The sequence below is a fragment of the Callorhinchus milii genome, unplaced genomic scaffold, assembly GCF_018977255.1.
Source record: "Callorhinchus milii isolate IMCB2004 unplaced genomic scaffold, IMCB_Cmil_1.0 Scaffold6, whole genome shotgun sequence".
Taxonomy (NCBI): Eukaryota; Metazoa; Chordata; class Chondrichthyes; order Chimaeriformes; family Callorhinchidae; genus Callorhinchus; species Callorhinchus milii.
The window spans coordinates 17,504,259-17,518,496 of record NW_024704747.1 but is presented as its reverse complement, the minus strand read 5'-3'; the positions used below and the strand labels follow the sequence as shown (position 1 = coordinate 17,518,496).

General features: G+C 41.4%; 1 protein-coding gene across 1 annotated transcript in view; it reads right to left on the bottom strand.

Moving 5' to 3' along the window:
- pard3bb (par-3 family cell polarity regulator beta b) overlaps nt 1-14,238 on the bottom strand; it is a 394,398-nt gene that overhangs the window by 81,883 nt on the left and 298,277 nt on the right. Inside the window, exon 23 of the mRNA XM_042336226.1 lies at nt 12,405-12,515. Within this exon, the coding sequence (XP_042192160.1) occupies nt 12,405-12,515 (111 nt within the window). The remainder of the gene's footprint in view (nt 1-12,404; nt 12,516-14,238) is intronic.

The following is a 14,238-nucleotide window of genomic DNA, read 5'->3' as shown; positions in this document are numbered from 1 at the left end:
TCAGTTTAAGGCTTTTTTTCATAGTTCTGTGGCCCAGGAGATGTCAATGGCTGGTCCTTCAAGAGTTGACCCTCTTATGGACAATTTGCACCCATGCAATGCTGTTCTTTCGACTATCCCAACACTGTGTTGTGAAGGACAGTGGAGCTACATATGAATTGCACTGAACAACCAATCTGTGAACAAGTAGTATACTTATAACACAGTGCCTTAGGTTTCCCCTCTTTTTTTGTTGAAATAGATGAAGCACACAGACCAACATTTATCAAAATATTCTCTTCTGAAAATTCAAGCACTCAAGCACTCGTACTCAAGAGCCTGGGAACTTATGAACGTCCATTTGGGAGATGTTTGTTCACTCTAATGGCACCAGGTCAATTCTGTCACTTTTAAAATAAGATATTACTTCAGGTGTCAGCCTGGCTCAGTTTGGAGCACGCTTGTCTCTGAGTCAGAAGATCGTGGTCTCAAGCCCCATGTCAGGAGCTACCCATGTCTAGGCTGACGCTCCAATATAGTGCCGCATTGTCTTCCCTCAGATGCGAGGTTAAACCAAGAGAGCAAAAGCGATTGTGAGCAAAAGAACTGAGAGAAACAAGTCAGAGAGAGCGGAAGAGAGAGAGAGAGAGAGAGATAGGAAAAGAGAGCAAAGCAAAAAAAAATGCAGAATGAAAGCAAGGCATGGAGAGAGAGAATGAAAAGTAGAGAAAAGGGTTGGCACAGTGTGGTAGTATTGTAAAACTACAGGTCTAGCTCATAATAGAACAATTTTTTTCAGTGGACTTGGTAACCAATTTGTATTTTGCAAATGTCCCAATTATCTGTACTGATTACTTATCCACAATTGTGCCAGTCCCAACGAATGTGATTAATCTTCTTTCTACTGCAAAATAAAGATAATGAATAAAAACTTCCTTAACTGTAAAAACAAGGAATGGGAACTTCTTTTTAAAAACACTTTTTATTCAAGTCAAGCGTACCAGCCAAAGGGTGGAAAGCAGGCTGTGTTCAGGGCTCTGCCAACATTGCTTTTAATCCACCTGCTGAGAGAATAACCAATACGTTCTGGAATTAGGTCAGCAGGGTGCATGCCTCCAGTGAGAGAGAGGGCGCATTCCAATCCAGCAGTAGGGAAATTTCCATGCGTAGGTGGAATGCGTACGTGGAACTTTAGTCTGTTTTTTTCCCCATTTCTCCTCTCTCCCCACCACCCGGCTCATTTCCTCCCCCCCGCCCTGCCCCCCCCCCAACCCCGTTAAGGCGGGCTCTTGCCAGAGCACAAGATCATTGGGTGCCAGCAGCCTTTTGGTACCTTGCCGTTGCTATTCTTTATGCACGAGTGCAGAGTGTTGGCACTCCACTTAACAGTGAACATCTCAGCCAAGCCTGATCTCCATATGACATTTACACAGTGATGCAGCGCTCAATGATCAACAAGCAAGTCCCTGTGCTAATTTTAGCACCCCTCCTGCAGTCCGGCCTGAGATGCATTGGCTCAGCACTGAATCAGGGACTTTTGTGTTTGCATGGCTTAGGGGTGCTTTGACTCACCAAGCCAACATCATGTATTTTCAATGCCTTAGTGTGATGCAGTATTCCTCTATAGATGGTGTGCACAACACTCATTAAAATGTGAGAGATTTATAATCAGTAAATATAGACCAAACAGTACACATCGTCAACATAAGAATCATCAGCAAAAGTGTGAATTAGGTGACCCATTTTAGCTTTCTGTTTAAAATGCTGCAGAGTTTTTGATGAAAGAATATTTGTTTTCCTTGCCAATCTCGTCAGCTCTGCAATCCTGCATTTAATCCAATTTAAAAATATTAAAAAAACACTCAGTTCCCTCAAGGTTTAAGTGGGTAAATTATAGCACATGATGCAAATCTGAGCCTCACCAACTAAGAAAGTCTTGGATTTGACCTTAGTTTTGAGCACAATTGACCCATGTCCATAATTGACATGGGGAGTGGGAAGAAACCAAGAGTTTTTAGTCTCGAATTCTGTGTACTGGTCAAGAAGGAAAAAACATGATCTCTGATACAATTCCCCTCCACAATCTAATGATCGTATATGAGGGAGAAGGGAATCGAGGGCCATGGGAGAGGGAGTTAGGAGAGGGTGAGGTTCATGTGGCATATAAACAGACCAGGACTAGTTAGGCTGAATACCTGTTTCTGTGCTGTTAACGATCTATGCTCACAGGTGAAGAATGGTGCATGGGATGGCTGTTTGACACTAGAATTACTGCTTTCTGGAGAGGAAGGAGGGGTAATACACAAAAAAAAATTACCCCACTTTGAATCCTGGCAATCTCACACTATATATAAAAGAATATATGAAGCAAGCAGTATGAAACCGCTAAAGAGCGTGTAATACCCTGGCATGAGATGAAATGCACATGTATTACTTTAGTTGAGCTATTCCAACACAGCAAACTTATGTTGTGCTCAAGCTGCTTCTGATTTCTGTTCACTCCTTATAGATTCCACTGTCTATTAGCTATCAGACCCGCCAGCAGTCTGCAGAGATCCCATTTGTGTGAACCAACTAATTTTGCACACTGTTAATTCAGGCGACAGTCTAAACCCAGCTCAAGCACCCTGGCAGTGGGTGCACAATCCAATGCATCAGCCAATTGGTACACAGCAGTGGCCCACAAACAGTCATGAAATAAATGGCCAATTTTATTGGGGGATTGTTGGCCAGAACACTTGGGAGAAAATCCTTTTCTCTTTTTCCTAATCATGCAACGGGATCTTTAATGTCTTTCTGAACAGGCAGATGAACATGTCATCTGAAGCATGGCAACACAATAATGCTCCCAGTCCTGTACTGGTGTGTCAGCATAGACTGAGTTCAAAGACTTTACAGCCAAACCTGAAAATTTTAAAGACTGACAAGGCTGCACCATGGATCTGATGAGGAATCTTCAACATGATTTTCACACCAAAGGTTGGGGTATGAAAAAATAAACTGATTGGCATTACTGTGACCTGGAGCCACTGAACAAGTGAACTTGTCTGAAGAACTCCAACAATTAAGCATTCAATCCAGCAGCCCTCAGAACCAGACTGGGTGGACACACCACCAGACCTTATTATAATAAATAATAATAATCCTTGCATTTCATATAGCGCTTTTCACGCATTCTAGATGTCTCAAAGTGCTTCACAGAATAGACTGTGAAGTGAAATGACTGTATATTTGTGGGCGAAACGTGGCAGCCAATTGCGCAGAGCAGTGTCCCACAAACAGTCGTTGATTGAAGTGACCAATTTATTATTGTTTTTTTTCTAGAGGAATTATTATAAGGCGTGTGGAGTAAAGAAACTTGCCCAAGGTTTTGCCTTGCCGGGAATTGAACCCAGATCTCTCGCTTGCGAGTCAAGTGCTCTAACCACTGAGCTACAGGACTCCACCTTGGCTATTGCACTCTCCTTTTCCTCCTGTAGCCGTTTGCCCCATCATGACTTTTTCATTCATGTCTTCTAAAACAAAATCCTGCCATCTCAGCTTCAGCCTTCAACAACAACAAGATTACATTTGTATAGCGCCTTTCACGTCGGGAGGACGTCCCAAGGCGCTGGACAGAGCACAGCATTTCAGACCCGAGCTGGGATCAGGGGGGGAGAAGAGAGGGGAGGGGACGTGACCGATGGTATGGTCAAAAAGGAGGGTTTTGAGGCGGGACTTGAAGGAGGATAAGGAGAAGGCGAGGCGGAGTGATTGGGGGATGGAATTCCAGAGGTTGGGGGCAGAGTAGCTGAAGGCTCTCCCGCCAATGGTGGGGCGGGTGGATCAGGGGACGTGAAGCAGGCTGGAGCCGACTGAGCGGACGAGTTGATGGGGGTTAGGAGGTCGCGGAGGTGGGGTGGGGCGAGACCAAGGACGGCTTTGTAGGTGAGGACCAGGATTTTGAACTGGATCTCTGAAGAATAGGGAGTCAATGGAGTCGGGCGAGAATGGGGGAGATGGGGTCACGGAGTTCGGTGCGGGAGAGGACACGGGCTGCAGAGTTCTGGATTATCTACAGCCTGTGGAGGGAGGAGTTGGGAAGACTGACAAGCCGGGCGTTTGCATATTCGAGCCTGGAGGTGATGAAGGCATGAACAAGAGTTTCAGCAGCCTGAGGGGTGAGGTAGTGGCGGAGTCGGGTGATGTTATGGAGGTGAGGGAAGGCAGAGCGGGTCATGGCATGGATGTGGGGAAGAAAAGACAGTTGAGGGTCGAACAAGACACCTAGGTTCCTGCCTGTCTTGGTGATATGAAGTGTGTAACCATGGAGGTTGATGCTGCCAGAGCCTGAGGTGCAGAGGCGCTGGCGCGAGCCAATCAGGAGAGCCTCAGTCTTGTTGACATTCAACTGTAGGAAATTTGCCCTCATCCAGGACTTGATGTCCGATAGGCAGTCTGTCAGGACAGCAGTAGTCCTGGAGTTGAGGGTGGAGGCAGAAAGATAGAGTTGGGTGTCATCGCATACATATGGAAGTTGACCCCATGTCTGCGGATCATGTCACCAAGGGGAAGCATGCAGATATTAAAGAGGAGAGGGCCAAGGACAGAGCCCTGGGAACGCCATACGTGAGAAACCATTAGAAGCAACTAAGTGGAGACGGTGAGAGAGATAGGAATCGAACCAGGCAAGGGCAGGTCCTCAAAGATTAAATAAAGCGGAGAGGCGGTGTATGAGGATAGAGTGGTCGAAAGTGTCGAAGGCGGCAGAGAGGTCAAGGAGGACAAGGAGGCAGAGGGAGCCCTGATCACAGATGTTCAGAATGTCATTAGTGACTTTGATCAGGGCTGTTCCCGTGCTGTGGGCAGCGCGGAAGCCGGATTGGAGGGGTTCAAAGAGGAAATGGCGAGAAAGAAAGGAGCAGAGCTGGCACGCGACGACTCGTCCCAGGACCTTGGAAAGGAATGGAAGGTTAGAGATGGGGTGGTAGCTGGAGAGTAGGGATGGGTCCAGGGAAAGGTTTTTCAGGATCATTATAAAGTAAAAGAAAAGTGACACAGATTATTTTTCCAAGGATGAAACACAATCTTGTGGTTTTCACAAGAGCTGAGAAAGCATGGAATTACAGCAAGGGTTACTTGGTCTGCAGACAATGTGCAACTGCCCTACTACGGGCTTGACTCAACGTATTCAATCTTCTAAAGAAAGTAATGCACTGACTGTGCTTTAGAATGTGAACGCAATCTTAGATATCCATCACATATGATATAAAGGGAACGTCTCGGCATGCAAATGATTTTCAGTGATGAGAGATTTTGTCGTCTTTGGGGTTGCTGAAGAAAAAAAATGAATGAATGGAAAACGAATGAAGAGATTTCCCATTTAACAAGCCGTTCTTATAACTTTCGAGTGCTTTCACCTGCTCTTAGATGAAGGAAAATTCAAGCCGGCAGCTTTGATGGGGTTATTTCCCCCATCATGTTCTTGTGAGTTATGATTAAAAGAGGAAGGCAATTCTATGGAGTTCGCACCATGAATGTCAATATTTACAATATGTTCCAAGTACTTTGAACCAAAAATTACCCTAAAATTTTTATCGATGAAAGTTTTTAATTTATTGAGTGAAACAATGCAATGATTTAGCATCGTTCGAGATGCTGTAGTCATGAACACAGGATGTTGAACGACTGTGAATTAATGAGGACCACTGAAGCAGAACAACCCTGGTTAAGCAATTTTATCTACTGATGTTAATTCAGCTCTCTTGCGCTGTCAGTCTCAGTAATTCCTCCCAGCCAGCAACCTGTGTTAATGACTGTATCACTGCTGATATTAACCCAACTTTCTCGCACTGTTGACCTCAACAACTCCTCCAAGCTAGCTACCCCCAATGTCATCAGTGTTCAACATTCAAACAAAAACACTTTAAAACATGATTACAGATAATCATGAATAAACATAATAGCTTTTTAAAATGGTTTATCAATTTAAAAAGCAACCCTTTTCAATGCAGTTTTATCAACTCAGTGTAACGCTACCTTTCACATCAAACGGACAACCCAGGGGCTTAACAATCCTGGCTTGGCACTCGGTTAGAAATTAAAAATTTCTAAAAAAAAATTGATGGAAGAAGGATACAACAGATTTATTTTAACATTTGGCAGCACACTGATAAAGGCTTTGGTGAATTACACCCATTTAATTTAACTATGTGGACAGCTCTGTAAATTAAGAAATCTGTCCACAGATTTAAGGTAATGATAGATGATAAGATCTTTACCCGCCAAGTATATAGGAATTTACCGCAGTTAAAGTGCATATCCTCACTCTGTCCGCTGAATAAACAGTAACTCCAAACAGTTATCTAGCCAGTGCCTCTTCAGATTGATGAACAAACATCTTTAGATATAGCGAGCAACCCTTATGGTAGTAAATAAACAGCAGCTGAATTAATACACTGAATTAACCACTATTCTCCAAAATAAACAAATGACATACCCATTAGAAAGCAACTTACTCTGTAGAATAAACAAATGACCGTCAAAGTGCTGAATAAGCAGCAATTCTATCCTGGTTAACAGTGATTTCACCCTTGTTGTCAATCCTAAGTATTTCATTTAATTGAGCACCAGATTGACATCTGGAGGTTCCAGATACAAATCCCCTTTCAATATTGTTAAAATGTGTTCCCTTATCTAAAAATACCTTGCTTTGAACAAGAGGTAAGTGGGGTCTACCTGGGCTGGCTCTAAGGAGACACATAAGGTTAAAAACAACTACAGGTGGGTCTGTAATAATCTAAAGTAATGCTGATGGTTGACCAACCAGGGTTGGCATGATGAGGTTTTGGCCAGACTGCTCAATCAGTTCACATTTCACTCTCTTTATTGATTTGGCAGCAGCACTCTCTTTGCACATGTCCAACGTCTTGTGTCATTTCATTTTCCTGTTTTGATAAAAGATTCTGCAGAACAAGCTATCTCACCAATAGCCTCTCACATGCATAATCCATGCAGATGTCTCTGCACTTCCTTTCTATCTCTATGTCAATGTTATCTAATCACACACAGGAACATGAACAGAGATACACGACAATATAATGCACTCTAAATATAGCACTTCCTGAACCCACTCCAGGCTACTGTATCAAGCAAACACAAGAAATCCAATTGACTGAGACAATGAACACAAAACCTCAAAGTTCATAAAAATGACAACTGGGTACTGATAAGTATTTGAAGGTATTTTACTCTAGAATAGTTTTTTTCTACAAATCATTAGAGTGGGTCGAGTGATTTTATTATCTGATTTCCTTCATAAGATTACAGCTGTTTACATTCTTCTATTATTCTACAATAAGTCTTCTCAGGATTGTGACTATCATCCTACGTTTATTGAGCATCCGTTTTTAGTTCTATTGTTTGTGGGGGAAGACGCTGAACGGATAATGAGCATCCACATTTCTCAATTGCACTTCATTCTGAAATTACCTCTAGTGTATCAATTTTCTATATAAAATTCATCTAAACTACTTGATGGGAGCATTCTGCAATATGACGCATAATCGCTGAACCCCCATATATTTTACCCTAATCCTTTTACAGAACAGATTGAAGAAGCTTCCTATTTACTAACTTATGCAGAAAAATAACAATCCTTGCATTTGATATAGTGCCTTATCAAGTCGTTGAGTTATGTCAAAGCGCTTCACAGAATAATACTAGACACAAGATATATTTCTAATTAAAGTAAGCTTCCATAATCCACAATGAGCTAATACACCTTGTGACATGATTCTACGCCACCCCAGCGAGGAACGCTCTTGAGTTTGCAAATCTTAGCCAAAGCGGCACTGCAATGTGGATGATTTTTAGATTTTAAGGTGATCTTCAGAAGAAGAGGGCTTAAGTCATTTGATATCATCCTTTCAGGATAAGAATCCTAGTGCCTTTACCTTATCCTCCTCTGACTCACCGCTTAAAATTATCCATGATGAATGAGGCCTCGAACAGGGCAGGCAGGCAGGCAGCAGGGGATAAACTGGCACCAAAGACACACAGCTGCACAGCCAAGCAAGTCTGCAGTAATTGAAAGGACTGGCTTGACCAAGCTGTCCAGCTCATCAAAAGATATGGTGGTATAGACATGTCTTTAAACCTGCAGTCCGAAACACCAACGAGTAAGGTGGTGAAAGCTGGGTAGGCGCTGTTATCCTGAAAGGATGATGTCAAACAGCAGGTTGCTATTTCAGCAGAGCTGTGAGTTCTTTGCAAACATTACTGTATTACTTGAATTGAGTAGTGGGCCTCTAAATTTTGATTGAGTTCAAAGGAGATAAAAGCAGTAGCTGCATTCCTAAAACAGTCAGCTGTTAAGGTGATGTAAGTTTAGTGGTTTCATGAGTTGCGGGTGGCTTAGACCCGTCTCTCAACTGCATAGTGCTTTATAAATCTGTCTACATACACAGCAGGCTTCCTAAGGGAGTGCTATTTCACCACCCACAGCCTTTAATTTAAAATATGCCAATATTACTCATATCATTCACAGGAATTTTTCATTTTGCAAAAAAAATCTCTACTACAGACAGTTTCCAAGTGCCTTGAACGTATGCCATGTAATCACTTACTGAAGTTGGCTTGTATTCTGCTTTTCCCAATTAAATAAAAGCTTCAATAAATAATGTGAAAGGTAATAAAGTCCAATAGCCTCTTCAGTCTCTTAGGACATAGATTCAATGGATTTTATTTCACTTTCATTCGAATTCTGTGGAAAAAAATAAGACAGTTTGATCCCCAAAGCCACATTCTGAACTATCAAAAGCATATGTCCTACCTTAACGCTCCAACAGTCACAAGACTATTCGCAAAGAAGAAAGTCTAATTTTCCATCATACAGTTTGCTTGTGAGAAGGGTTTTGTGATCTCAAGGATCTCTCATTTTCTAAACAAAGTGCGCAACTGCTTCGAGGAAAGTAAACCTCCATCGGAGGAATGAAGGAGAGTGCTGTGGATGTTAAAGTCAGGAAAAGCACCACTTAAGTCATTGCAGAACTGCAATGATAGATAAGAGCTCACCGTCAATGTGATTCATCGTCAATGTGATTCAAAGCAGCATTGCCACGACCATCACAACTACCATCTTGCATGTGTTGAGATTCCATTTTGTGTTATGCTGTTTGGTGGTGGTGGTAGTGGTTGTGGTTGTGTGTGTGTGTTGATGTTGAACAAAGCTGATGGTTTCGCAGAAATGGACAAGGGTCAACTGAAAGATCATCACCCCCATTGCTTTCTCACACCAACAGGAGGTTGGCTCAAGAACAGGAATGACAGAGGTTTGGGATCAAGTCACCTGTCTGATCACTTAGCTGAGAATTATAACAGGGCTGGGAACATGAAGAGAGGGACAAATAAGTCAATTCAGCAGAGAATAGAAATTGAACCAGGAACCTTTGTGATCAACCACATAAAGGGGGGGTGGGTGTACCCAGCAAGCTAATTTCTGGGTTGCAATAAGTTCTTTGTGTTTGAATGTTTGCTTGTTTGCTTTTGAAGTTACTCTTTTGCAGCCTTTAACACTCACAAAAGTTAGGAAGAAACCTCTAGGGAAGGCGGCTCCAAAGCTAAGTTGTAAAAATACTTTGTTTCTCAATGAGACAAGGAAAGAAGATTTGTCGTTAGAATCAATTTAGATGGTTGTAAAGCTAAATTCTTTAGATCATAAACTTGTACAAAAATTCAAAGTGTTGGGATTTGACCATGTAAAATTGATCATCCACAGTTCAAACCTAAAAGCGACGTGTAGACAACATGTTAATGGTCAAAATAAACCCAACATTGATTCCTCTTGCAAATGTTATCCTATTACAATACGTCTTGACAGTCAGTTGAAAAATGCTTTTAACAGCTTCTGATCTAATCCGGAACAATTTACTGCACATTTGATTTTAAAACCTTCTACTGACCTTTCTCAAACAAAGAATTTTGAAATATCAATCTGTCATTACCTGCAATACAAAGAATTTCCATTGGGAGCCTTGCATTAGGGTTGCTATTACAAATACCCATGAACAGCCTTGTTCAGTGGCAGTCAAAAACCAAATTAAAACAGGAACAAGGAGCTAGATTTCAACCAGCCTGAGACTGTAGAAGGCATTTCAATTTAGCCTCATTGGATTGCTGGGATTCAGATGAAGCCTGTCCGGTCATTTGAGGAATGGTCTGTGGCTTTTACTTAAACAAAAATAAATCTCCCTCAAATTGTCCTTTAGTTCTTTTTAAAAAAAACTTACAGAAAACTGGCTTAAGACTATATTTAAGAATTTGCTGAATTCTGGATCTCCTTAAATGCTACATAAATAAGAGTGAATCTAGACCCAGATGGATTTGTCCCCTATGTGTTTCATGATGGAATTATACAGGATTCCAATGGACCAAACACTTCCAGTTCAATCCTATCGTATCGAATCCAACAAATCAAGTCGTTTTCTATTCAGTCCCACTTCCACTGTATAAAGTCTTCAACACAACAAATTACAACCAATTCACTCGCATTCACAACTAAACACTACAAAAACTCAAAGTCCAAATCTAAATACAAAATGTTTCCAATAATATGAATGACAGAGTGGATGGACCTCCTTTCAAACTTCTGTTAATACCATTCAGTAATTTAAGAATGAGCCCAGTGAACCATTGATAAGCAATATGAGCATGCGAATTGATAATATTCATTTATTTTCCACAAATTAACTAGAATCAGGAGGTTTGGGGCATCCAGTTATTTGTAATCTAATAACCCCCATCTAAGAGGAACATTAGTGGTGGAAAGGGTTAGATTTCATTCTGTAATCCCATCCTAACTTGTTCCAGATTGTGAAGGCAACTTTACAGCACATTTATTCGGCACCTCTTGGTTCTGAAGCCTGATACTGTATCTGACCCCCTTACCTCCTGTGAACTGTGAAAGAATTTTTATTTCCTTTGAAGATTCTTTAAAAATTACATCCCAAGATTAACACAAATCTGCCTTAATTCTGAAGTAAATTCAGCCATGCATAAGTATTCTGATTGGGAATCTTTCCATGTCTCAATAGTGTTTATGGGGTGTTAAGAGTGGATGGAGAAATATTAACAGCTGTTATGGGACCAGCTAGTTGATTCTTTCCTACAGTGACAGAATGACTCTGAATTCAAGTAGTCCAGGTAAATAATTAAGTCCTCCTGATCGCAACTGTTTATGGTCCAGTCTTCAGCCCATTGCCTCTGGAATTCTTTTCAAAACTATTGCCTCTTGCTATCTCTCTCTCTTCTTTCAAACTCCCATAAAAACACATCTCTTTGACCTTTCCTTTGGTCAACATCTCTATATTTTTCATTTCCCTGTTCTGTGTCCGTGACTATATTTGCCAAGTGGTTTGAGACGTTCCCTTTCCATGAAAAGGCACTGTAGAAATGCAAGCTATGATGAAAGCAACAAATTCAAACCATTTGAGCAATATGTGAGATTCACAAAATCTCACAAAATTCACAAAAATAACCTGCGAGATTCACAAAAGGATTTGGAAATAGCAAACCCCAAATATCCCATGGACCAAACCTTTGGAACTCAGCTCAGATGCTGATCTCAGATGCTGATCTCATTTGCAATTTGTATAAATAAAAGATGATACAACTGTATTTTGACTTGCTTTTTGCACCGCCAAATACATTGCACACATGCCTTTGATCCTCTTTCATATGCACTGCTTTCTCACCATCATCTTGATATAACATTATAAATGGGACAGCTGTGTGAGACACTTTGACACATCCTCCTGACATAAAAGGTGCTGTATTAATGTAAATTGCTGTTGAGAAAGTAAACTCAGAACAATATTTTCGGTTGCACTAAGACATGATAACAAGAGAACTGCAAAGGGCAATTTCAGGACAGACTTCAGAAAGTATTTCTTTACCTAGACAATAATTGCATTTTGCATTTGATATAATTGTAATTAACAAATCAAACAGGCTCAGGTAAGGGTGGTTAAGGACAGGATGATGGACTTGTTTAAAAAACAAGAGGGTGGTTGGGAGGACATTGTCAATGATGAAATGGGATGAAGGAACGTTTTCATCCGAGTTCAGTTGTAGTCATGTGACTTAATTTGTGCTCTCTGCCACTCCTTTCAACCTACATGTTGGCTCCTTGGCTCCTCTGTTGTCATGTTATCCAACTTATCCAGAGGAAATTAACACTTGGCAAAGGTTTCCTGTTTGTCAAACTCCAAAGAGACAAAAATACATATTTTTCGGTTTTGGCTCAGCCTAGCTGAAAACTTTAGCCAATTAGAATAATTGAGTTGAGTGGTTTGAATAACTTTCATGAACTTAATCAAAACCCCAAGACCAAATTACTGCTGAAATGTTCCCACGTGTTACTCAATTCTTCTAACACCACACCTTACCTGTCTCGTTCTTCTTTCATTTTTTCCAGTTCTTCCTCGCTCAGTATATCTCCCTTTTGTTTGGCCTTTTGTTCTGCCTTCCCTCCTTTTTCTTCTTTCTTTTTTCCAAACCTGTTTAAAGGCAGCAATACTGAATTATTATTATTACAAATGTCACGTTCACACAGACAGTCGTATACTTGTCACTGGAACTGCTCAACTGGGCCACCCAGAAGCCATTCTGCAAGGCTGACTCCCTAACACAAGGTAATGTCATTGTGCATATAGAACTGTACATACCCTTAAACCTTACGTTAATGCAACTGAGGAAAAGTTGCAGCTTAAAACAATCATAGGAAAACACAGAGGTAATGAAACAGTATCTCTTTGGTGCCTTATCCAAGAAACCATTCTTTATGTGTGAGTTGAGTCTGAAGGTGTATGTGTGAAGGTGGAATGTCAGCCAAAGAAAGCATCAAGGGTAAGCCCCAATCCTGTCCTCATTCCCATCTCCATTTATGTGAACCTTCCAAAAGGTGTCACTCGATAGCAATCAATAGCCCAATCTAGGTCAGGGTCACTGATATCAACTGTTGTGCTCCCTGTATGGGATCAGCTGAATCAGCAAAGACAAGGGATCGGAACTGGGGCTATCCTAATCGATGTGGCTCAAAACATCACCTAGTGTTGCAATTAATCTTTCAATCATTACTAATCCAGACAAAAGCTGAGGAAGACTCGAGGCAGTGAGTTACAACTGCTAGAGAATTTCCACGTAGCACTGAAGTAAAGAATGAGGGGCTCACGGGAAGGGCACAACAGTTTTCAGTAACATATCAATTTTCACATAAGTGCTATGTAACTGCAATGAGAATGTCTTAAAGATGGAGTGGGAGACTGGGTTGGAAGAAGGGAGAAGTGCCGAAAGTCAAAGTGAAAGAGAAAGTTTTGAAAGCAGATAGAGAGGCGGAGGGATTTTGGAAGAGAGTTAGAGATGTCTGGGATAAAGTGCTATGGTGGGATGGAGGGGAAGGGGCAATAAATATGTGAGATTTGGTAGAGCAGGCAGAGCGGCCAGAGCAGTTGGGTCACAGGAGATTGCAGAGGTAGGATGGGAAGTAAGGACAGCAGTCAGAAAGGAGAAATTGAGGGCTGGGTGCAAGGGAGGCACTGGAGGAAAAAAGAGAGTGAGAGCAAGAAAAAGCGAGAGCAACAACAAGCGAGAACGAGAGCAAGAGAGAGCGAGAGCAAGAGAGAGCAGGAGAAGAATAAGAGAGGAGGCCAGAAAACAGATTCAATAAATCAGAGCATCAAAAATCTTTCAAACTACCACTCAGTAATAACACAGCTCAATTTGTGTCAGGAAATTCAAAAGGGAATGAGATAGCTATTTGGTGAAGAATTTGATGGAGGGATATGAAAGAGAGAGCAGTGCTGACTTATGTATTATATTTTTTAAAACAATTTACTTTGGGGCCAGTCAGAGGATCATTCCCAGTCCTGCACAATCTTATGTTGCTATTTAAGTATTATTAGTGGGCGATTCCGTGCCCTCTCAGTATTATCTAAAGTCTACCCTGAACTTTGCAAGGAATGATGTAGACTCGGTAAAAGCCGAATGCACTGTAATGTGTAAAATGAACACCATTTTTCACACTACACTTTGATAAACTGGGAACATAGCTCCAAGTGTCAGAAATGACTCTTGCATTACAGTGATCTGAAAGATTAACACTGCTCAGCTAGATAAGCTAATTGAATACAGTGCATATGTTTGAGCAGATGATATCATGCAGCCAAAAATCACACAGCGTCATGTTGTCACTGTGCAGGGATGTTAAGCATTAACAATATC